At 43.7% G+C, this 25,231-nt stretch overlaps 1 protein-coding gene and 1 long non-coding RNA gene across 6 annotated transcripts in view; one reads left to right on the forward strand and one right to left on the reverse strand.

Annotated features, from left to right (window-relative positions):
- The window catches only part of EDARADD (EDAR associated death domain), a 129,585-nt gene that overhangs the window by 89,684 nt on the left and 14,670 nt on the right, over positions 1-25,231 (forward strand). For 4 of the 5 annotated variants that reach the window (XM_030198106.1, XM_030198109.1, XM_030198104.1 and 1 more), the window contains 3 exons: positions 9,132-9,171; positions 17,110-17,207; positions 24,533-24,572. In XM_030198106.1, the coding sequence (XP_030053966.1) occupies positions 9,162-9,171; positions 17,110-17,207; positions 24,533-24,572 (148 nt within the window). In that variant the 5' untranslated portion in view covers positions 9,132-9,161. The remainder of the gene's footprint in view (positions 1-9,131; positions 9,172-17,109; positions 17,208-24,532; positions 24,573-25,231) is intronic. The other variant, XM_030198105.1, reaches the window with a different exon arrangement.
- Positions 16,752-25,231, reverse strand: part of LOC115466691 — a 62,334-nt gene continuing 53,854 nt past the window's right edge. Inside the window, exons 2-3 of the long non-coding RNA XR_003941581.1 lie at positions 18,192-18,489; positions 16,752-16,963 (exon numbers count right to left, since the gene is read on the reverse strand). This is a non-coding gene — a long non-coding RNA (uncharacterized LOC115466691). The remainder of the gene's footprint in view (positions 16,964-18,191; positions 18,490-25,231) is intronic.

A 25,231-nucleotide genomic window follows, 5' to 3' on the forward strand; every position in this document is an offset into this window, starting at 1 on the left:
CTAAGTGTATTATAGTTATAGATTTTTGGCTTTGACTCCTCTTCATTCAGAGATTGCGTTGTGTATGTTAACTGTACTCACTTCATTTTATGATATTCAGCGCTATTTAACCAACCAGGAAGGTTGCAAAAGAGACCGTAGTAGATCAGGTGTCCTTAAATAAAAATAAAAATCAGACAAAAGATTGCAAATTAATACTGTCAAGTACTAAGCATCATGTAAATAGGAACAACAAACATAGTTTGAAATGTCTATATGCGAATGCCAGGAGCCTAAGAAATAAGATGGGAGAGTTAGAATATATTGCACTAAATGAAAAATTAGATATAATAGGCATCTCCGAGACCTGGTGGAAGAAGGATAACCAGTGGGACACTGTCATACTGGGGTACAAATTATATCGTAGTGATAGGGTGGATCGATTTGGTGGAGGGGTACCATTGAGTGGCATAATCGAATGGGGCTGGCCATCTATAAGGGCGGCCATCTTCAAGGCCGGCCCCATAAAGCGGCGTCCCGACCGTATTATCAAAACAAGATGGCCGGCCATCTTTCGTTTCGATAATACAGTTGGAGCTGGCCAAATCTCAACATTTGGGCCGGCTTTAGAGATGGCTGGCATTGGTTTTCAGTGATAATGGAAACTAATGGCAGCCATCTCAAACCCGGCCAAATCCAAGGCATTTGGTCATGGGAGGAGCCAGCATTTGTAGTGCACTGGTCCCCCTGACATGCCAGGACACCAACCGGGCACCCTAGGGGGCACTGCAGTGGACTTCAAAAATAGCTCCCAGGTGCATACCTCCCTTACCTTGTGTGCTGAGCCCCCCAAATCCCTCCCAAAACCCACTTCCCACAACTGTATACCACTACCATAGCCCTTAAGGATGAAGGGGGGCACCTACATGTGGGTACAGTGGGTTTTAGGGGGGTTTGGAGGGCTCCCATTTACTACCACAAGTGTAACAGGTAGGGGGACTGCACCCACTAAAAACTGCTCCAGGGACCTGCATACTGCTGTCATGGAGCTGGGTATGACATTTGAGGCTGGCAAAAAATGTTTTTTTAATTTTTTTTAAGGTGGGAGGGGGTTGGTGACCACTGGGGGAGTAAGGGAGGTGATCCCTGATTCCCTCCGGTGGTCATCTGGTCAGTTTGGGCACCTTTTTGAGGTTTGGTCGTGAACAAAAAGGGACCAAGTGAAGTCTGCCAAATGCTCGTCAGGGCCGGCTTTCTTTTTTCCATTATCAGGCAAAGCCGGCCATCTCGTAACCACGCCCTATCCCGCCTTCTGTACCCTGCTGACAGGCCCCCTTGAACTTTGGCTGGCTCCGCGACGGAAAGCAATTGAAGCCAGCCAAAATCGGCTTTCGATTATACCGATTTGGCCGGTTTAGGAGATGGCCGGACATCTCCCAATTTGTGTCGGAAGATGGCTGACCTTCTCGTTCGAAAATAAGCAGGATTGTATATTAACGAGAGCCTTGAATAAAATAGATTGAAAATTCTGCAGGAAACAAAACACTTCTTGGAATCACTGTGGATTGAAATTCCATGTGTAAAGGGGAAAACGATAGTGATAGGAGTGTACTACCGTTCGCCTGTCCAGGATGAGCAGACGGATGCAGAAATGTTAAAGGAAATTAGGGACGCGAACAAACTGGGCAACACAGTAATAATGGGTGATTTCAATTACCCTGATATTGACTGGGTAAATGTAACATCGGGGCACGCTAGGGAGGTAAAATTCCTTGATGAAATCAAGGACAGCTTTATGGAGCAGCTGGTACAGGAGCCGAAGAGAGAAGGAAAAATTCTAGACCTAGTCCTTAGTGGAGCGCATGATCTAGTGCGGGAGGTATTGGTGCTGGGACCTCTTGATAACAGTGATCATAATATGATCGGATTTGATATTAGCTTTGAAGTAAGTATACATAGGAAATCAAATACATTAGCCTTTAACTTCAAAAAAGGAGACTATGATAAAATGAGAAGAACAGTGAAAATAAAACTTAGAGGAGCGACTGCGAGGGTCAAAAATTTACATCAGGTGTGGATGCATTTCAAAAACACCATCCTGGAAGCCCAGGCCAAATATATTCCACGTATTAAAAAAGGAGGACGGAAGACCAAACGACAGCCGGCGTGGTTAAAAAGTGAGGTGAAGGTTGCAAACTGCTGATTCAAGATGGCATCCGTGAGAGGAGGAGTGTTGTGAATGCTCTTGCTCCTCCACCGGCCTTCGCTTAGCTTTCTTTCGTATTCCCTAATCTATGGGAAAAGAAAGGGGAAGACAGGGGCTAAAGCCTCCTCTAGCCCAGGTAACATCCCAGCTATGCGACAGACAACGATGGAGGCGTTTTGCGCTCTAACGCAAGGAACACCATCACCGACCTTGGTTGGGTCTTCTGGATTTCCAGGAGACATTAGCTTCAAGACGGTGTCTTTGAGCCCGCCTCAACAAACGGCACCGCCGAGGCCCGCTGGAGGGATCATTCCGCTTGGAGAAGCGCTGCTAGCATTGGTTACGCCTACAGGAGGACCAGCGGGATCATCCATGCTGGAAAATTTAATATCAGGACAAAGCCTGGATGAGGTTGTTTCCCCGGCTTCTCCTATCTTGGCAACTCCCGCGATGACCTCTGGTGGATTTTTGAGACCTGCCGTGGTTACACTGGAAACCCTGTCAGATGCAATCCAGGCTGTTAGTTTGACTGTGCAACAACCCACTAACTCTTTTAAAGCTGAAGTGGCCGAAATTAAGTTGCAACATCAGGCGTTGGACGAGAGGGTGAAGATACAAGAAGAGAAAAGTGAGTTAAACCATTCTGAGATTAAAAAACTACAAGTATGTTCTGGAACATTATTGGCAGATACTGATAAGGTGAGTATTTAGAGAGCCAGTTAAAACGGAATAACCTGAGATTTTTGAATTTCCCAAAGTCACCCACGGTATCCGCAATAGAAATGTTGTGAAAGTATTTTCTAGATGTCTTGGGAATACCAACAGATTTATTTCCTCCAATTGTAACAGCGTATTATATAACGGGGTTAAAATTGCCTTCTGCCCCAACAGTATCACAAAATTTAACTGAATTATTGGAAACCTCGTTGGAGATCATTACTGAACGCACTACTTTTTTGGTAACCTTCGCCTTCAAGTCTGATAGAAATAATGCTTTGAGGCTTTACTTCAGAAATATTTCCCAACAATTTTTCGGGGCGAGGATACAAGTTTTTCTGGATTTGATTAGATCCACACAGAAACAGAGAAAAGAATTCCTGGCGCTGAGGTCACGGACTCTAGCACTAGGAGGAACTTTTATCCTAAAATTTTCCTGTACATGTTTAATTTCTTTAAATTCAGTTAACTATCCAGCTCATTTTCGAAAGTGATCGCTGGCCATCTTCTGACACAAATCGGGAGATGGCCGGCGATCTCGCAAAAGCGGCCAAATCGGTATAATCGAAAGCCGCTATTTTGACACCATCGCCGCTTTCCGGTCGCAGAGCCGGCGAACGTTCAAGGGGGTGTGTTGGCAGCAATGCGAAGGCGGGACATGGGCGGGGTTACGAAATGGCCGGCTTTAGCCCATAATGGAAAAAAAACCCGGTGATGAAGAGCATTTGGCCGCTTTTACTTGGTCCCTTTTTTTTCAGGTCCAAGCTTCAAAAAGGTGGCCGAACTGACCACATGACTACCAGAAGGAATCGGGGATGACCTCCCTGTACTCCCCCAGTGATCACCAACCCCCTCCCAACATAAAAAACAGGTTACAAATACTTTTTTGCCAGCCTCTATGCCAGCCTCAAATGCCGTACCCACCTCCATGACAGCAGAATGTGTTCTGTCCTCCGACAGCCTTTGCCTGCTTGTGATGTGGCTCTGGGGTGAGTGTGGCACCTTTTCTGTTATTTGCACTGCAGAGTCACATCAGCAATGCATTGTGGTGGGCATAGGTATTGGTAGTTGGTAGGCTCTGCTTTTCCCCCTGCTTACTGGGTCAGAGTGTGCCCTGTTTTGTTTCCTGTTGTAGTCCATGCAGTAGTGGCCATTTTTGTAAGACAGTTTTAGATCCCTTTCCTGTGTTACCCACGTCAGAGAACGTAGTTCTTACCTTGAATGGTGCTGAAAGAGGGTATTGTACACCATTGTGCCAGCTCTGACCTACTGCTAATTTTAGTACCAGGGGACTCTTTGCCAGTGGGGCACAACCTCTGATCTGCAGTTAACTGTGAGTAAACATGGTTATTTCAAGAAAGGACGTTTTCAGAGAGATTAGTCTTCAGGTGTGAACTGGTGTATCAAAGTTATACAGCAGCAATAAGTCCTAGAGGCTGTATGCAGGTCCCTGGAGCAGTTTTAGTGGGTAGTGGGTTTTGGGGGGGGGGGGGGACTCAGCTCCCAAAGTAAGGGAGCTATGCACGTGGGAGCTTTTCTGAAGTCCACCGCAGTGACCCCTAGGGAGCCCGGTTGATGTCCTGGCATGTCAGGGGGGCCAGTGCACTAAAAATGCTGGCTCCTCCCACGACCAAATGCCTTGAATTTGGCCGGGGTTTGAGATGGCCGATATAACTTTCCATTATCGCTAAAAAACGAAGCCGGCCATCTCAAACCCCGGCCAAATCCAATGCATTTGGCTGGCCGGAACCTTATTATCGAAACAAAAGATGGACGGCTATCTTTTTCAAAAAAACGGGTCTGGCCAGCTGTTTGCGGCGCTGCCAAAATACATCGCCGGCCATGTATTTCGCTGGCGCCGTTCGATTATTCCTCTCTATGTGTTCTTTGACCCGGCTAAATTGATGCAATTTATCTCCCTTAAGGAAAGTGACACAGTTGAGCAGTCCTTGACTGCTCCAATGGGTAGCTGAAACCACTGGTTGGGAATGTGTTCTATCCTCTCATAATATTTCTATTTGCCTGTAATGGGATTATTCTCTTTCAAGTATTTCCTTATATCTTGAATCTATACTTGTGGACTAATTTAAAAGTCATTGTTTTTCCTGTTATTTACTTAAGGATGTATAATTTATTATTTCATATTCCTGGCATTTATTTAATGTAAATGTATATTTGAAATCTAATAAAGAAAGAAAAAAAGTGAGGTGAAGGAAGCTATTAGAGCTAAAACACGACAGCTAGGCTTATCTTTGGAAAAACACGATTTGAAAGCACAAAACCTCTTCGTGAAAAACTACACTGGCTCCCAATCAAAGAATGCATTGCTTTCAAAATCTGCACTCTGGTTCACAAAATTATCTATGGTGAAGCCCCGGGACACATGACAGACTTGATCAACCTACCAACTAGAAACCCATCCGAATCAACAGAAACGTACCTAAATCTGCACTACCCAAGCTGCAAAGGACTCAAATACAAATCAACCTACATTAGCACACAACTGTGGAACGCATTACCAAAAGACTTGAAAACTACATACGATCACCTAAACTTCCGGAAAACACTAAAATCTAACCTGTTTAAAAAGGCATACTCGGCCAATCCAACATAAATGCCTGATATCTGCAACACAACAAAACTAAAGTACATAATGGACATACCACAACTCTTCCGTTATACGATGCCCTAATGTGGCTGTGCCACATGAACTTTATCTTACCACAACATCACTTTGTATTTGTTCACACCGGAGTCTGCAAACGCCCTCTCCGGTACTATGTAAGCCACATTGAGCCTACAAATAGGTGGGGAAATGTGGGATACAAATGTAACAAATAAATAAAAATAAATAAAAGAAAATTCTTCAGAAAATGGAAGAAGGAACTGAATGAAAATAATAAGAAACAGCATAAGGAATGTCAAGTCAAATGCAAAGCGCTGATAAGGAAGGCTAAGAGGGACTTCGAAAAAAAAGATTGCGTTGGAGGCAAAAACAAGTACATTTTTTTAAGGTATATTAAAAACAGGAAGCCGGCAAAAGAATCAGTTGGATCGCTAGATGACCGAGGAGTAAAAGGGGCGATCAGGGAAGACAAAGCCGTAGCGGAGAGATTAAATGAATTCTTTGTTTTGGTCTTCACCGAGGAAGATTTGGGTGGGATACCAGTGCCGGAAATGGTATTCGAAGCTGATGAGTTGGAGAAACTTAATGAATTCTCTCTAAACCTGGAGGATGTAATGGGGCAGTTCTACAAACTGAAGAGTAGCAAATATCCTGGACCGGATGGTATTCATCTCAGAGTACTGATAGAACTGAAAAATGAGCTTGCGGAGCTATTGTTAGTAATATGTAATTTATCCTTAAAATCAAGCATGGTACCGGAAGATTGGAGGGTGGCCAATGTAACGCCGACTTTTAAAAAAGGTTCCAGAGGAGATCCGGGAAATTATAGACCGGTGAGTCTGACGTCAGTGCCAGGCAAAATGGTAGAGACTATTATTAAAAACAAAATTACAGAGCATATTCAAAAGCATGGATTAATGAGACAAAGTCAACATGGATTTAGTGAAGGGAAATCTTGCCTCGCCAATTTACTACATTTCTTTGAAGGGATGAACAAACATGTGGATAAAGGTGAGCCGGTTGATATTGTGTATCTGGATTTTCAGAAGGCGTTTGACAAAGTACCTCATGAAAGACTCCAGAGGAAATTGGAGAGTCATGGGATAGGAGGTAGTGTTCTATTGTGGATTAAAAACTGGTTAAAAGATAGAAAACAGAGAGTAGGGTTAAATGGTCAGTATTCTCAATGGAGAAGGGTAGTTAGTGGAGTTCCCCAGGGGTCTGTGCTGGGACCGCTGCTTTTTAATATATTTATAAATGACCTAGAGATGGGAGTAACTAGTGAGGTAATTACATTTGTTGACAACACAAAGTTATTCAAAGTCGTTAAATCGTGGGAGGATTGTGAAAAATTACAAGAAGACCTTATGTTACTGAGAGACTGGGCATCTAATTGGCAGATGACGTTTAATGTGAGCAAGTGCAAAGTGATGCATGTGGTAAAGAGGAACCTGAATTATAGATATGTCATGCAAGGTTCCACGTTAGGAATCAAAGACCAAGAAAGGGATCTAGGTGTCGTCGTTGATGATGCGTTGAAACCTTCTGCTCAGTGTGCTGCTGTGGCTAAGAAAGCAAATAGAATGTTAGGTATTATTAGGAAAGAAATGGAAAACAAAAATAAGGATGTTATAATGCCTTTCTATCGCTCCATGGTGCGACCACACCTCGAATATTGTGTTCAATTCTGGTCGCCGCATCTCTAAAAAGATATAATGGAATTAGAAAAGGTGTAGAGAAGGGCGACCAAAATGATAAAGGGGATGGGACGACTTCCCTATGAGGAAAGGCTAAAGCGGTAAGGGCTCTTCAACTTGGAGAAAAGGTGACTGAGGGGAGATATGATAGAGGTCTATAAAATAATGAGTGGAGTTGAACGGGTAGATGTGAAGCATCTGTTTACGCTTTCCAAATATACTAGGACTAGGGGGCATGCGATGAAGCTACAATGTAGTAAATTTAAAACGAATCAGAGAAAATCTTTCTTCACTGAACATGTAATTGGGCTCGGGAATTCGTTACCAGAGAATGTGGTAGGGGTGGTTAGCTTAGCAGAGTTTTAAAAAGGTTTGGACGGCTTCCTAAAGGAAAAGTCCATTATTAAATGGACTTGGGAAAATACACTGTTTGTGGGATAAGCAGTATAAAATGTTTTGTACTTTTTTGGGATCTTGCCAGGCAGTGGCGTACCAAGGGGGGGGGGGCGGTGGGGGCAGCCCGCCCCGGGTGCATGCCGCGCCCCTGCTCTGAGTTCGCTGACTTCGCGCGTTTGCTGCAGCTCCCCCTGCCCTGGAACAGGTTACTCCCTGTTCCGGGTCACAGGGAGCTCCAGCAAACGTGCAAAGTCAGGGAACTCTGAGCAGGCGCGCGCTGCGGCACCCCCCCCCCAGCAGCGTGCACACAGGGGGGGGGTTCCGCGTTGCATCGGGGGGGGGTGCTGCACCCGGGGGGGGGGGCGGGGTGCCGCCCCGGGTGTCCGCCCCCCTAGGAACGCCACTGTTGCCAGGTATTTGTGACCTGGATTAGCCACTGCTGGAAACAGGATGCTGGGCTTGATGGACCTTTGGTCTTTCCCAGGATGGCAATACTTATGTACTTATGTAGGAATGGCTCCTGGCCAGTTAAATAGCACAACTGTCTATCATGAATATACTGCAGGAGATAGCCGGTTATCTCCCGCTGAATATTCATGGTCACTGCTTAATGGCTAACTGGTTGTATCTCGTGATATAACCGAGCTATCCACAAATATTCAGCACATCGCTGGCTACGTTTGGTGGCCAAATCGGACCTTCCAAATAGCAAACCTATCTTTTGCTGCTATAAACTTAACTGGCAAGCACTGAATATTGGCTTAGCCGGTTAAGTTTAAACTGATCAAAAATAAACCGGATATTCAATGCCAGTCATTGGAAACAGCCCAGAAACAATCTCTCACTGCTAACCACTGGCGTACCAAGGGGGGGGCGGTGGGGGCGGTCCGCCCCGGGTGAACGCCGCTGGGGGGTGCCGGGCCGCGTGCCTGTCGGCTGCGAGTTCGCTACGCTAAATTCTCTCGTTCACTGCAGCTCCCTCCCTCTGCCCCGGAACAGGTTACTTCCTGTTCCGGGGCAGAGGGAGGGAGCTGCAGCGAACGAGAGAATTTAGCGTAGCGAACTCACAGCCGACAGGCGCGTGCCGCGGCACCCCCCCCCCCACAGCGGCTTGCACCCGGGGGGGGGGGGGGCGCAACGGCGATCCGCCCCGGGTGTCGTCGAGGCTAGGAACGCCACTGCTGCTAACTGCGGGAGTTAGCCAAAATGCCGTCTGTGGTCTGAATATTGGCCCCCTAGGTATTTAATGAGCTGGATAAAGAGAGCATCTTTATCTCCTTACATGGAACTTACCTATCATTTCCCTTAGTGCTCTCACATAGTGACATTACACAGTGGTTAGATGAGTCCACGATCATTCCACCACAGAAAATTCCAGAAATTTTGCTAAACATTTCATTATATGGACTGTGATCAATTTTTTGATAATGTCTTTTTAACATGCCTAAATTGATAAAACCTTAGCTAATACCAATAAAATAAAAAGGCTTCATTTCTTTCTTTTTAACAGACAGAGAGGTACCCTGTTCAAAACACAGAAATGCCTAAAGGTATAGTATATTCTGGTTTTCGCTATTATAGACCTTTACATATTGAAGGAAAAAAGGAGTAAAGCTAATAGGAAAAGAAAGCTATATGATAGTTTGCATTAGTTTCTAGTTGCAGCTCAATCTGTTTTTAAAAAGGAGGGCTAGTTTATAACTTATGTGCTTCACAAGAGAAAACAAAGTTCAGAAGGATTCCTGGATGTTCTCTCAATGCTATTAGTGCACAGAAAATTTACTTTTTAAAATTCTCATCTGGTGTTTGGAAGAAAAGGAAGAACATGAGGATACAAACAGCTATGAGCAAGAAGGTATACCTAAGGAGAGAAAACTAGAGAGGTTTGGAGAAAGTGAACAAAAGGTGTTAGTCATTGTACATGGATATCTGAATCTGACTTTGGATGTTTTGCTGAAAATGTCCAAAAATCAAGTGGTGAATATGGCCATTTTCGAACCTGAAACAGATCTTTTTGTTTCAAAAATGGCCATTTCCTAGACATTTTCTAGATGTTTTGTGCTTAGTGAAAGTTGTGAAAAAATTGTATAGTCCCATTCTACTGACTCTATAGTACACAAAACTTTCAAAAAGGTTGCCCCTCCAAACTTTTATAGCCTTTATCTCTGTTATTTGTAACCCCACTTTTGCTACCTTTTCACTCAGTGGATCGCATTTATATACTTATGGATGTCCTCCAAAAATTTGAATCCTTTTTGGCTCATTCATTTCAACCCTATTAAAGTCAATAGGTGAAGCAAAGCAATGCATTTTGAATACTTCATGCCAAGACTCAGCAGAGCTGGTTGGGGTGAGACAAGCAAAGAGAGATGCTTGGAGTAAAGGTACATAAATCTCTAGTTAGACTGTGAAGTACAAAGAGTCACTCTAACCCCAGAGCACTATATACAAAGACACATGGCACATACAACCTGATGTAGTCCTTCAGTTACTAATATTACTACTTAACATTTCTAGAGCGCTACTAGGGTTACGCAGCGCTGTACAAATTAACAAAGAAGGACAGTCCCTGCTCAAAGGAGCTTACAATCTTCCTCAGTCCAGTCCAATATAGATCTTTCACTTCGGATGTGATGTTGACACACAGCCCCCTAGGTCTGATGAGAGCTCTCTTTTATAGAGAGATGAGGAGCCTTATCTATACTGCTGACATATGTTTCTATCAGTACTCTGGGATGAATACCATCCGGGCCAGGCGATTAGATACTCTTCAGTTTTTCAAATTGCACCATTACATTTTCCTGGTTTACAGAGATTTCTTTCAGTTTCTCTGACTTGGCAGCTTTGACTACCATTTCTGACACTGGTATCTTTCCCAAATCTTCCTTGGTGAAGACCGAAGCAAAGATTTCATTCAATCTCTCCGCTATAGCTTTGTCTTCCCCGAGTGCCCCTTTTACTCCTTGGTTCAACTGATTCTTTTGTCGGTTTCTTGCTTTTAATATACCTAAAAAAATTTACTAGGTGATTTTGCCTCCAACGCAATCTTTTTATCTAAGTCCCTCTTTGCCTTCCTTATCAGCGCTTTGCATTTGACTTGCCATTCCTTATGCTATTTCTTATTATTTTCAGTTGGATCCCTCTTCCATTTTCTGAAGGATTTTCTTTTAGCTCTAATAGCTTCCTTCACTTTTTAACCATGCCAGCTGTCATTTGGCCTGCCTTCCTCCTTTTTTAATACATGGAATATAACTGGCCTGGGTTTCCAGGATGGTATTTTTGAACAGTATCCACATCTGATGTAAATTTTTGATCCTAGCAGCTGCTCCTCTAAATTGTTTTCCACTGTTACCTGTCCCTCCAACTACCGCCCCATCTCCCTCCTACCCTTCCTCTCCAAGATACTTGAGCGCGCAGTCCGCAGCCGCTGCCTTGATTTTCTCTCCTCTCATGCCATCCTCAATCCCCTTCAATCTGGTTTTCGCCCTCTTCACTCGACAGAAACAGCACTCTCTAAAGTCTGTAATGACCTGTTCCTTGCCAAATACAGAGGCCACTACTCCATCCTCATCCTCCTCGATCTATCCGCCGCTTTTGACACTGTCAATCATGACTTACTTCTTGCCACACTGTCCTCATTTGGGTTCCAGGGCTCTGTCCTCTCCTGGTTCTCCTCCTATCTCTCCCACCGCACCTTCAAAGTTCACTCTCATGGATCTTCCTCCACCCCCATCCCCTTATCTGTTGGTGTTCCCCAGGGATCTGTCCTTGGACCCCTTCTCTTCTCAATCTACACCTCTTCCCTGGGCTCCCTGATCTCATCTCATGGTTTTCAGTATCATCTCTATGCTGATGACACCCAACTGTATCTCTCCACACCAGACATCACCGCGGAGACCCAGGCAAAGGTATCGGTCTGCTTATCCGACATTGCTGCCTGGATGTCCAACCGCCACCTGAAACTGAACATGTCCAAGACCTAGCTTATCGTCTTTCCACCAAAACCCACTTCTCCTCTTCCTCCGCTTTCTATCTCAGTTGATAACACCCTCATCCTCCCCGTCTCATCTGCCCGCAACCTCGGAGTCATCTTTGACTCCTCTCTCTCCTTCTCTGCGCATATCCAGCAGATAGCCAAGACCTGTCGCTTCTTCCTCTTTAACATCAGCAAAATTCACCCTTTCCTCTCTGAACAAACCACCCGAACTCTCATCCACGCTCTCATTACCTCTCGCCTGGACTACTGCAACTTACTCTTCACTGGCCTCCCACTTAGCCATCTATCCCCCCTTCAATCTGTTCAGAACTCTGCTGCACGTCTCATATTCCGCCAGAACAGATATACTCATAACACCCCTCTCCTCAAGTCACTTCACTGGCTTCCGATCAGATACCGCATTCAATTCAAGCTTCTCCTTCTTACCTACAAATGCACTCAGTCTGCTGCCCCTCACTATCTTTCTACCCTCATCTCCCCTTACGTTCCCACCCGTAACCTCCGTTCACAGGATAAATCCCTCCTCTCAGTACCCTTCTCCACCACCGCCAACTCCAGGCTCCGCTCATTCTGCCTCGCCTCACCCTATGCTTGGAACAACCTTCCTGAGCCCTTACGCCAAGCCCCCTCCCTGCCCGTCTTCAAGTCTTTGCTTAAAGCCCACCTCTTCAATGCTGCATTCGGCACCTAACCCTTACCGTTCAGTGAATCCAGACTGCCCCAATTTGACTGCCCCTATCGGACCGACCGTTCACTTGTCTATTAGATTGTAAGCTCTTTGAGCAGGGACTGTCTCTCTTTGTTAAATTGTACAGCGCTGCGTAACCCTAGTAGCGCTCTAGAAATGTTAAGTAGTAGTAGTTCTTCTCATTTTATCATAGTCTCCTTTTTGAAAGTTAAATGCTAACATATTGGATTTCCTGTGTATACTTACTCCAGAGCTGTTATCAAATCTGATCATATTATGATCACTGTTATCAGGCAGCCCCAGCACTATTACCTCCTGCACCAGATCATGCGCTCCACTAATGACTAGGTCTAGAATATTTCCTCCTCTTGTTGACTCCTGTACCAGCTGCTCCATAAAGCAGTCCTTAATTTTGTCAAGGAATTTTACCTCCCTAGTATTCCCTGATGTTATATTTACCCAGTCAATATCGGGGTAATTGAAATCACCCATTATTACTGTGCTGCCCAGTTTGTTAGCCTCCCTAATTTCTGTTAACATTTCTACATCTGTCTGTTCATCCTGGCCAGATGAACAGTAGTACCATCCTATCACTGCCCTTTTTCCCTTTACATATGGAATTTCAATCCATAGGGATTCCAAGATATATTTTGTGTCCTGCAGAATTTTCAATCTATTTGATTCAAGGCATTCCTTAAGATACAATGTTACCCTTCCACCAATTCGATCAACCCTATCACTATAATTTGTACCCTGGTATGACAGTGTCCCATTGGTTATCCTCCTTCCACCAGGTCTCAGAGATGCCTATTATATCTAATTTTTCATTTAGTGCAATATATTCTAACTCTCCCTTCTTATTTCTTAGGCTTGTGGCATTTGCATATAGACATTTCAAACTGTTTGTTGCTCTTATTTACATCTTGCTCAGTTGACAGTGATAATTTGCAATTTTTTGTCTGCTTTTTATTTAAAAAGACCTGATCTACTATGGTCTCTTTTGCAACCTCGCTATCGGGATACCCTATCTTCCCTGTTTTGGTGATATCTTTAAAGATACCTTGTTTTGAACCATGCACTTTTGATTGACTGTCGGCCTTCCCCCAGTTTCTAGTTTAAAAGCTGCTCTATCTCCATTTTAAATGCCAATGCCAGCAGCCTGGTCCCACCCTGGATAAGGTGGAACCCATCATTCTCGAATAGGCTCCCCCTTCCCCAGAGTGTTGCCCAGTTCCTTACAAATCTAAACCCTCCTCCCTGCACCATTGCCTCATCCACACATTGAGACTCCAGAGCTCTGCCTGTCTCTTGGGTCCTGCATGTGGAACGGGGAGTACTTACTGAAAATGCTAATCTAGAGGTTCTGGATTTGAGCTTTCTACCTAAGAGCCTAAATTTGGCTTCCAGAACCTCCCTCCCACATTTTCCTATGTGATTGGTACCCACATGTACCAAGACAGCTGGCTCCTCCCCAGCACTATCTAATAGCCTATCTAGGTGATGCATGAGGTGCGCCACCTTTGCACCAGGCAGGCAAGTGACTAGGCAAGTGACCAGGCAAGCCTCATATCCACCAGCCATCCAGCTATCTACACGCCTAATAATTGAATCACCAACTACAACAGCCATCCTAACCCTTCCCTCCTGGGTAGAATCTCCTGGAGACATGTCATCAGTGCGAGAGGATATTGCATCCCCTGGTGGGTTGGTCCTGTCTACAGGATTACTTCCAGCTTCACCAGGGTGATGCTCTCATTTTAGACCTCCCTCCTCCAAGGCAGCACAGGGGCTGCCAGACTGGAGGTGGGACTTCTCTACAACGTCCCTGTAGGCCTTCTCTATGTATCTGTCTGTCTCCCTCAGCAACTCCAAGTCTGCTACTCTAGCCTCAAGAGAATGGACTCGAACTCTGAGAGCTAGCAGCTCTTTGCATCGAGCACACAGATATAACCTCTCACCAACTGGAAGATAATCATACATGTGACACTCATTGCAAAAGACTGGATAGCACCCCTCTTGCTACTGAACTGCTGTCTGCATCTTAGTATTATAGAGTTATTTAATTAAAACTTCTTAAGTTACTAGGGATATCAGATGAACATAAAGAGCCTTAAGATTATATGGTGTAATATGTAATTTATTTAGTGTTTGCTTCTCAGAAACTATTAAAACTCTAATGAAAACTCTTCTCTTGTTCTAATTAGAATAATTGACTATAAATGAAGAGTTGAGCTAGAGGTGGGTGGGAGCTGTTCAGGGGATGGGAATGAGGACTGAAAAAGGCCCTGCTGTGCCTTCTAGAGTCCATCTGTTAATGCTGTAGCAGAAAATTAAAGTTTTAAAACTATGCAGAAAAGGGTATGGAGACTAGTTAATAAAATTTGCTTATTTTTTTTAAATTCTAACTATGTTTATCAATATCCTACAACTTCTCTTTTAACCCCAATCTTTAAGTTACCAAGCACAGAGCAAAATAATGTCACTTGACATTGTTTTGCCTCCTTGAGATCCTCAGATACTATCATCCTAAGGTCCCTCTCCTAAATTGTGTTTATCAGTCGCTCACCTCCAATCTGGTACATCTCCTTTGGATTTCTGCATCCCAAGTGCATTACTTTATACTTTTCGCATTAAATTTCAACTGCCAGTCCTTAGGCCATTCTCCTAATTTTTTATAGATCTCTTCTCATGTTTTCTATTCTCACCAGGGTATTCACTCTGTTTGTAATCTTCATGTCATCTGCCAAAAGGCAAACTTTTCCTCCTAACCCTTTGGCAATGTCACTCACAAATATATTAAATGAAATGGCCCCAGTAATAGTCCTTGAGGCACTCCACTACTCACCTTCTTTTCCTCTGAGCAGATTCCATTTACCACCACCCTCTGTCATCTGGCAGTCAACCAATTTCCAATCCAGTTTACCACTTTGAGTCCTAACTTCATACTGCTCAGCTTACTCATGAGCCTTCTGTAGAATTTGCTAAAATCCAACTAGATTACATCTAGAGCCACTGTCCCCTCTAAACTGAGTGGTAGTCCTCCACTTTTAGTCCTGCCAGTGGGGGGTGCTGTTCTACTATCACATTTTTAAGAACACTGTTTAGCGCATGTCCATTTTACAGTTCTCTGGTTTCCCAGTCAAAGAAATCAATTAGATTCATTTGATAGGATTTTACTTTGGTAAAAACCATGCAGTCTCGGATCTTGCAGCCTGTTAGATTGTATGTGGGATGGGTAATTGGATACAAAGCATTTTACATCCAAAACATCCTTTATAAAATTATTTTGGGGGCAATGTCTCCAAATAGGTTAATTTTGTGCTTATCATCAAGGTAATGAACCTCACTCCTAAGCCAGAGTATGTGGAGTATGGCCAATGGCGTACCAAGGGGGGGCGGTCCGCCCCTGGTGCACGCCGCTGGGGGGGTGCCGCGCACCTGTTGGCTGAGTCTGCTCGTTCCCTCCCTGCTGCTCCCTCTGCGCGCAACAGGTTACTTCCTGTTCCGGGGCAGAGGGAGCAGCAGGGAACGAGCGGACTCGGAGCCGACAGGCGCACGGCACCCCCCCCCCCCAGCAGGTAAAAATGCACCCAGGGGGGGTCGTGCTGCACCCGGGGGTGGGTGTAATTTTGCTGGGGGGGGGGCCCGCGCTGCACCCGGGGGGGGCGCATCGGCGATCCGCCCCGGGTGTCAGCCAGCCTAGGAACGCCACTGAGTACGGCATGTGCTACCTGTTGCTGGGGAAGTATTCCTGGTTGTGAGTTGGGGTGGCAGTTGTCACTACATGCATACTTTTGAATTTTTACTCAGAAAATGCACAAATTATCAGGCATAATATGTGCAGGTACTTTTTCCTGGGATAATTTTCATAGTGAAAAAATGCACATATTTTTACTATGGAAATCCTATCAAGTCCCTACCAAGTCTACTGCTAGGGTTCAAACTTCCATGTGCATACTTTTCTCTCAAGTATGCACATGGAAGTTTGAACCCTAGCAGTAGTACTATGAGAATACCAGAGTGATATTTTGATAGCAATGGGGCAGGCCATCCATTAGATGCTGGGGGCTATCTGAAAGGGGGAGGCAGTTATTTGAGGAATAACAGGGGGTTGGGGTGCTGATGAATGGATTCCACCCTGCTTGTTAAGTCATAATATAGGGATTCTACCCTACTTATGACTTAACATGACTAGGCTGTTCCTTATAATACAAATTCAACTAGTGACCCTAAGGGAGTGTCTAAAGCAGCAGACACCCTTTTTTCCCCCAGTACATTTCCTAAATCTAACCACAAGTCTTTTCTTTGCCTAGGAAGCAAGGCGCTACAGAAATCTCTAGCTTCCCTCTATGAGGCTCCAGCTGAAAAATAACTGAACAAAATAGTCACTGATCAAAATGTTCTTTATTTTATTTTCAATTAAAAAACAAAATTATGGAGTCAATATTGAAAAGCACTTATCTGGGTAAGAGAATCTTCTACCTGGACAAGTGTCAGTGAAAGGGATATCCAACAGCACTAACCAGATTATGTCACCAATGATTTCCTCTGACTGCCTCGGCAGTATCCAGAATCATGCCCAGCAAAGTCATAGTGCCATCAACAAAACGTTCGTAATCTAGGCAATTGCCTAGTCTGGCTAATGGAAGAATTGGCTCTGAGAGGGAACAAAAATGCACCAGAAAAGTTGCTCCAGTAACAATGGTTTAATTTCAGGGAATTGCTCTAGAAATGTCTCAAAAATGCTGATTCTGTTTCATGAACAGTATGTCACAATGTGCTAACTGTAACATTATGTTTTAGAGAATGAAAAATATTTATGTCCAACAGATCCAGTTACACTTCAAGTAACATCTGTTGCCATCAAGCCTCTTACTTCTGATTTTGGGAGAATAATGCAGGTAAGAAATGTATTATTAAAGTCTAAGGTATTATTCTGATCTTTTGGCCAGTGTTAACATAAAACAGAGTACCATATACTGAATGATTTAAACAATATAAACAAGATATGTACAAAACTCTAGAATTCTCAATTTTAATCAAGATTGCAATCCTATTCTTTTGTTATATTTACACTATATACTAAAAATACTTTACATGTTATTCTTCATAATAAATGTATTTCCTCTAAAGCAGTAGCCAGGGTATCTAAGTGAGGGCTGACACTCTACACACCATACCTCTGAGGCTCAGTTGGATAGGGGGAAAGGCAAACTATTAGGGTTACCATAATATTTCGTTGTAGCAAATGTGTCAGTGGCTTTTAGGAGGTCCTTTACAAAGCCACGCTAGTGTTTTTAGCTCACAGTAAAAATCAGCTGGTGGTAAACGCTGAGACACCTGGATGTCTCGGCGTTTACTGCCAGCTTATTTTTACTGCAAGCTAAAAATGGTAGTGCAGCTTTGTAAAAGCCCCCCTTAGTTAATGAACACATATCAAACAGTGTCTGACTTATGGTACTTTTCAAAAACTTCCAAATCTGAGCTTGACTAAGTCTGAGCCCAAGTACGCTTATCCCTAAACAACTTTCACTGGCTTCTGAGATACGTGTGAAAGTCTTTGCATGGCATATGCTTAAAGTTGTGCTGCATGAACAAAACTCCTGTGATAGATTCAAGCAGCAGGGAAACACCCCCCCCCCCCCTCCCACTGTGTCCAGATTGACTAATAGGCCAGAGATGGTTTCTCTCATTATGTGGGTAGGTGTTTTGGTCTTAGGCACATAAAAGAGGATATTATCCTAAAAATTAAAAAACCTGGAGAACATATCTGAAGAAGTCCAAAAGGAGGACATGTCTTCTAAAAAGAGAATGTATGGTAACCCTAATTAAGGCCCTACCTCTGTGACATCTTCTCTCTCACTGAGACAATGTCAGTCACTCACCAGAAACCCAATATTTCCTCCTCTTGTTGGCTGAGTGGCTGTTCAAATAAAAACAGAGTTTAAATGCTGAATTCTGTAAGTCAGCTGACAGTAGATTTCTGATACATTCCAGAAATTAAATAGGTTAGGCCAAAGAAGTATAAAATACTCAGATCCATCAACTTCTTCTTTCTTCTCCTCCTCTTGGGTTCCTGTGGCTAGTGGCCAGTCCTAAACTACCAGCCTTTGACACTTCCAGTTCATTCTCCTTTTCTCCTTGGTTCCTCAAACCTCTCCAGTACTGTAGCTTCTGAGGAATCTGTGGAAGACAAAACCCATATCAACATACACCAAAGTAAACATTCGCCTTGAGCACTGGCACTGCCAAGAAAGAGGGGAAAAGAAGGACCCAGTCCCATCCCTTACAAATGGTTTTATACTCACTATTTCACTGTTTAGATACCTCCCACATAGAACAATGTCAAATTATGTACCTTCCACCAAAACTCACTACTACTAAAACCTGTTAAACTTCCCAAATCATTAATAGTTAGAAGAATGAATTACCCCCTTACATAAATAGATAAGTCAAAAACCTTTCCTTTGCTGCAACAGCATTTAATCACATTTTTCTTTGCTCACAAGTGATCAGGATAAACCCCAAATAGGGACTATACAAGTTACTGTGAAAGTTTTACGTCAGATGTTAGCAGTAATTGAGAGACTAGCTTAGGAGTGAAGTTCATTCCTGTCCTGGTATGTGCAAAGCTAACATTTTTTAAGAAATTGCCCCCAAGGGGCTATACTTGGTAGGGAATCCTTTCTGGAGGTATAGATGGCTACTGTGGTAGGGACTAGACTCGCCTAAAGTATGTCAACCTTCAAAAGTGAGTCCAAAACAAATAGGCAAACATGCATTACTGAAACCAAGGAACACAACAAGATGCAAAATTCCTGAGGCATCAAGAAGCAAAACAAGACATGAACCAATGCAGGGCCTCAGGAAGACGAAGTGACAGGTCTCAGAGAGTGAAGATGCAACGAGTGATACAAGAAAGCTTGAAAATGGTTGACTTCTTCACAGCTAAGTTTCAATTTTAGAAAATCATGCAGAGTAAGAATGCACATTGCAAATTTTTTGGTTAAATTTGAAACCAGATCAATTGGCTTTATGATTTGTTTCAGATTTTGAAAAAATGATTTCCTTTTATTAAATTTCAGTCTATTCAAGTCAATGTCAATCTCTTCTAAAAGGCCTACAAGGAAAATACATAGCCTACAAAACTACTTCAACAATCCACACAGTTACCGCAGCTCACCTCTAACTTACCTAACACTTTCCGTCTATCCTCCCTTATCTAATCTTTAAACAGTAATAATTGTACTTGTTATCATGAAACGACTATGCCTATCTTCTCTTACCAACATTCAAACTATAAGAATCGTACCTGTTATCACGAAATAATTATGTCATAACCACACTCTGTAAGCCACTTTGAGCCTGCAAATAGGTGGGAAAAGGTGGGATGCAAATGCAATAAATATAATGAGGCAAGCAAATTTGCAATTTTACAGTAAAGTTTTACATCCATTTTTTACTGAAACTTTCCTAAAACTTGGTGGTAGGCATCTGCCATAGAGGCAACAGCACTCCAGGATATTACAAATAGCATGAAGACTCAATGAAACAAATAAAGGGAAAAGGGTACTAACAGTGGCATGAATATACCAAGCAATTTTGAGAGAGGCAGAGCAGCACAAACAGTGGAATTAAGACCACAAAGTGTGGGGAGATGGGCAAAACAGCACCGTACAGGAAAACCTAAAAGCACTGAAGAGAGATAAAGGGGCACCAACATTAGCAGGAATATTCCAAAACACTAGGAGAGGGGTAAAGTAGCATCAACATTGCCATGGAGACCTCAAATCCTTTCTGCACAGAAGCACCAAGAGGAGTTGCTCAGGTTGGAGTGTGCTGGGAGAAGAAGCTCATTTGAGGAGTGCATGAAGATTCGAAGTCTCTATAGACAGGTTTAGCCTACTTTCTGTCGCATTTAACAGAAGAATTACATGAAAGAGCTGCACTGTTGAATGGAAGAGAGGTCGCAGCAGCCATTTGCAAAGGCCAGCCACAAGGGGCAGGAGTGAGGGGGATTCACTCCTGCTCCCAATGACCCTTGCAGATCACCAGAGATATCAGGCAAGCCCATGGGGTGGCCTACCTAGACTTCATTGAAAGTTGGGGTAAATGGGCAGGAAGGGCCTTTGATGCCGGTGGACTGGGGAGAAAGGGTAGAAAAGAGGGGGGTTATTTTGGAGGTCTGGAAGGGGATCAGGGAAGTTTTAAAGATGAAAGAGAGATATGCAGGTCCCAACCAATATTTAGCCGTGTGGAGGGGCATAATCGAACGTCACCGGCCAAATAGGTCGCCGGCGATCTATTGTGGCGGCGGCGCTACAGCTGGCCAGAACCGTATTATTGAAAAAGATGACCAGCCATTTTTTTTTTCAATAGTACGGTTTAGCCCGGCCAAATGGCTTGGATTTTGCCGGGTTTGAGATGGCCGGGTTTGTTTTTCAGCGATAATGGAAAAAAATACCGGCGATCTCCAACCCGGCGAAATCCAAGCCATTTGGTCATGGGAGGAGCCAGCATTTGTAGCACACTGGTCCCCCTGACATGCCAGGACACCAACTGGGCACCCTAGACATGTGGGTACAGTGGGTTTTGGAGGGTTCCCATTACCAGCACAAGTGTTACAGGTGGGGGGGGGGGGATGGGTCTGGATCCGCCTGCCTTAAGTGCACTGCGGTACCCTCTAAAAGTGCTCCAGGGACAGAACTTGTTGCTGCTGTATAAGCTTGCCACACCAGTTGACACCTGAAGACTAATCTCTTTGAAAAAGTCCTTTATTTGAATAAGCACGTTTACTCACAGTTAACTGCAGATCAGAGGTTGTGCCCCACTGGCAAAGAGTCTCCCTGGTACTGAGATTAGCAGTAGGTCAGAGATGGCAGAATGCTGTACAATGCCCTCTTTTAGCCACATTCAAGGTAATAACTAAGTTCTCTAATGTGGCTAACACATGAAAGGGATCTAAAACTGTCTTACAAAAATGGCCACTACCTCATGGACTAACGGAAGTAAAACAGGGCACACTCTGACCCAGTTAGCAGGGGGAAAAGCAGCATGGGAGTACAGCCCAGTACGCTACACCCACCACAATGCATTGCTGATGTGACTCTGCAGTGCACCTAACAGAAAAGGTGTCACACTCACAACCAGGGAAAGGCTGTCGGAGAATAGAACACATTCTGCTGTCATGGAGGTGGGTACAGCATTTGAGGCTGGCATACAGGCTGGCAAAAAAGGTTTTTAATTTTATTTTTTTAGTGTGGGAGGGGGTTGGTGACCACTGGGGGAGTATGGGGAGGTCATCCCCCATTCCCTCCAGTGGTCATCTGGTCAGTTGGGGCACCTTTTTGAGGCTTGGTCGTGAAAATAAAAGGACCAAGTAAACCCGGCGAAATACTGCTTATCGCCGTTTTTGTTTTCCATTATCGGTGAAAGCCGGCCATCTGGTAGCCACGCCCATGCCCGCCCATGTCCCGCCTTCGCTTCACCGCCGACACGCCCCTTTGAACTTTCGCCGGCGAGGTGACGGGAAAGCGGCGATGCTGTCAAAAATGCAGCTTTCGATTATACCGATTTCGCCGCTTTTCCGAGATCGCCGGCCATCTCCTGATTTATGTCGGGAAATGGCCGGCGATCACTTTCGATTAAAAGCTGGATAGGTTCCGGTGGCCATCCCCATCACATTTAGCCCCGAACATTCAGTGCCGGTGCCTGGACATGGCTCATCACTGAATACTGGGTGTAATCTAGCTGGCAATGGTAGGCATTTAAAAAAATGTTGACCTCACCTAAAAGTCATTACATAGTAACATAGTAGATGACGGCAGAAAAAGACCTGCATGGTCCACCCAGTCTGCCCAACAAGATAAGCTCACATGTGCCATTTTTTGTGTATACCTTACCTTGATTTGTACCTGTCTTTTTCAGGGCACAGACCGTATAAGTCTGTCCAGCACTATCCCCGCCTCCCAACCACCAGCCCTGCCTCCCACCACCGGCTCTGGCACAGACCGTATAAGTCTGCCCAGCACTATCCCCACCTCCCAACCACCAGCCCTGCCTCCCACCACCGGCTAAGCTTCTGGGGATCCCTTCCTTCTGAGGAGGATTCCTTTATGTTTATCCCACGCATGTTTGAATTCCGTTACCGTTTTCCTCTCCACCACCTCCCGCGGGAGGCCATTCCAAGCATCCACCACTCTCTCCATGAAAAAATACTTCCTGACATTTTTCTTGAGTCTGCCCCCCTTCAATCTCATTTCATGTCCTCTAGTTCTACCGCCTTCCCCTCTCCGGAAAAGGTTCGTTTGCAGATTAATACCTTTCAAATATTTGAACGTCTGTATCATATCACCCCTGTTTCTCCTTTCCTCCAGGGTATACATGTTCAGGTCAACAAGTCTCTCTCCTCATACGTCTTGTAACACAAATCCCATACCATTCTCGTAGCTTTTCTTTGCACCGCTTCCATTTTTTAAACATCCTTCACAAGATACGGCCTCCAAAACTGAACACAATACTCCAGGTGGGGCCTCACCAATGTCTTATACAGGGGTATTAAAACCTCTTTTCTTCTGCTGGTCACACCTCTCTCTATACATTACTCCTCAGTCTTACACAGGCAATCTTACAGACTGTTAACCCAATCATAATACACTTGTTCATACCCATTGCAACCAATCAAAATGACTTTGATTCTGTGTAATAATTGTGGTGCTTTAGTTCCTAGGTACATCGTCTGGAAGCTTAAAGCTTGTCCTATCTGTCTTCAGCTTGCTAGTATAAAACAGGAGCTCAGCAAAATAATGAAGGAATTGGATGCAATTAGAGCAGCTTCTATCACTGCACAGAACCATACCAATTTCTCACCACTGCCTCAAAGAATAAAACCACCTAAGAATAGATAGATCACTGTAGGCTCAGGTAGACTTCAACATGTGGCACAGAAGCATCCACCCTCACAATTGTTGCCCCTACAGAATTCATTTGCTCCATTACAGCACTAAGATGCTGCAGAAACTAGAAGTAGAACTAAAAGCAATAAAGGTGTCCCAAGAGAAAAGACACCCCCTAAGCACTAATAATGAATCTCAAACCAGAAAACTTGCTGCTAGGTGATTCTATTATCAGAGGCATTAACTTTGAAACACAGCTCAAAGAGCCCAGCAAAATGAAATGCCTTCCATGCTTCTCAGCTACTAGGAGTACCAGACAAATACTGACCATAATCAGAGAAGAAACTAAGGAGTCTAACATTAATGTTGTTCAATAGTAGGAAAAATCTTTTCAGTTAAATGCATACAAGTCTGATGCAATTACACAACAAAATATGAAAAGCTTTCAAGGGAGTGTAGAAATTGAAGAGCCACTGTATGTTACCTTTCTAAGATAAGCATAGCCGCAGACCAGATTTTTGTAACATAGGATTTGATTGTTTATTTTTAGGTTCTACATTTAACAAATAATTCTTGTCTGTACAGTTTCCTTATGACCCAGATTTGAGTAAATCAAGATGTGTTTTCTATCGACAATATGTAGGCATCCACATTCTACATCCTGGATTTTAACATACAGTCACATTATGTAATTAGACCAGTTATTATGCCCAATTTATCCTTAACATGATCACAGTAATCCATCCATTCTCTCCATGTCCCAACAAGGTTATTCACAATAACTTCCCAAATTCACAGGAGGCGAGCCTCTTTCAATTGAAAAAAAGTTCTGGAATGAGGGGGGTCACTAGATGAAGGTGAAAGGGGATAGGAATAATCTAAGAAAATATTTCTTTACAGAAAGGGTGTTGCATGCATCTGCATGTGCAGGGTGAATCTCTTCATAAAGGCGGTTAATAATCCCAGTAAATAAAAAAACAATAAATAAATAAGTGCATGGAACAGCCTTCCAGTGTAGGAGATGATAAGGATTGTATCTGAATTCAAGAAGCCACTGGTCAAGCACAGAGGATCTCTGAGGGACAGGAATAGATATAGAGCTTAGTAGGTGATTATGGATAGGCAGACTAGGTAGGCCATGTGGTCTTTATCTGCCATGGTTTTATATACAACTTTGATAAAACCTACTATACTTCTAAGCAAGAGTTAAGAATACAAATTGATTTGATAAATTTGAGATAATGCTTATTTTGTTCAATACAGTATTTTGGATTATTTTGTTCAATTCAATGTTTTGGATCATTAAAGGCTTACTATCTTTACATTTTTAGCCAGAAGAGAATGATAGTCCTAGAAACACTGGAGAATCAGGTACACTATTTGCTTTTAACAATATCAGTGATAATGCTATTTAAGGAACTTATACATAAAAATGACTTTGTTATGATAGTGTGACATGGTTATGTTAATAATCACTACTACTAACTAACATTTCTAAAGTGCTACTAGGGTTACGCAGCGCTGTACAATTTAAACATAGAAGGACAGTCCCTGCTCAAAGAGCTTATAATCTAATCACTCTCAAAAGACTTGCCGACCAATATTCAAAATGAATTTACTAGCTGAAAATGGCCGCTGACTGGTTAAATCGCTTTTCCGCAGCTCTCTGGTCATTTTCAGCGGCACAGGGGCCCTTTTACAAAGGCGTGGTAGGGCTACCGTGTGGGTAGCGCATGCCAAATCGATTCTACTGCCGGTTCCCACAGTAGATAATAATTTTCTATTTTCTACTGCAGGGAGGCATTCCCTGCAGTAATGGGCAGCATAGTCACATTTTCATGCACTGCCCAATTACCACAGGGTTAGCGTGTGATCCCTTACCGCCTACTACATAGGTGGTGGTAAGGGCTCAGGCAGTAAATAGCCGCAGATTAATTTTAATATTAATGCATGGCCATTTACTGCCCCAATTTTAAAAAGGCCTTTTTCCTGCTGCGGTAAAAAGTGGTCCAGTGCATGCCAATTTCATG

The sequence above is a fragment of the Microcaecilia unicolor genome, chromosome 3 (assembly GCF_901765095.1).
Source record: "Microcaecilia unicolor chromosome 3, aMicUni1.1, whole genome shotgun sequence".
In the NCBI taxonomy this organism is placed as follows: Eukaryota; Metazoa; Chordata; class Amphibia; order Gymnophiona; family Siphonopidae; genus Microcaecilia; species Microcaecilia unicolor.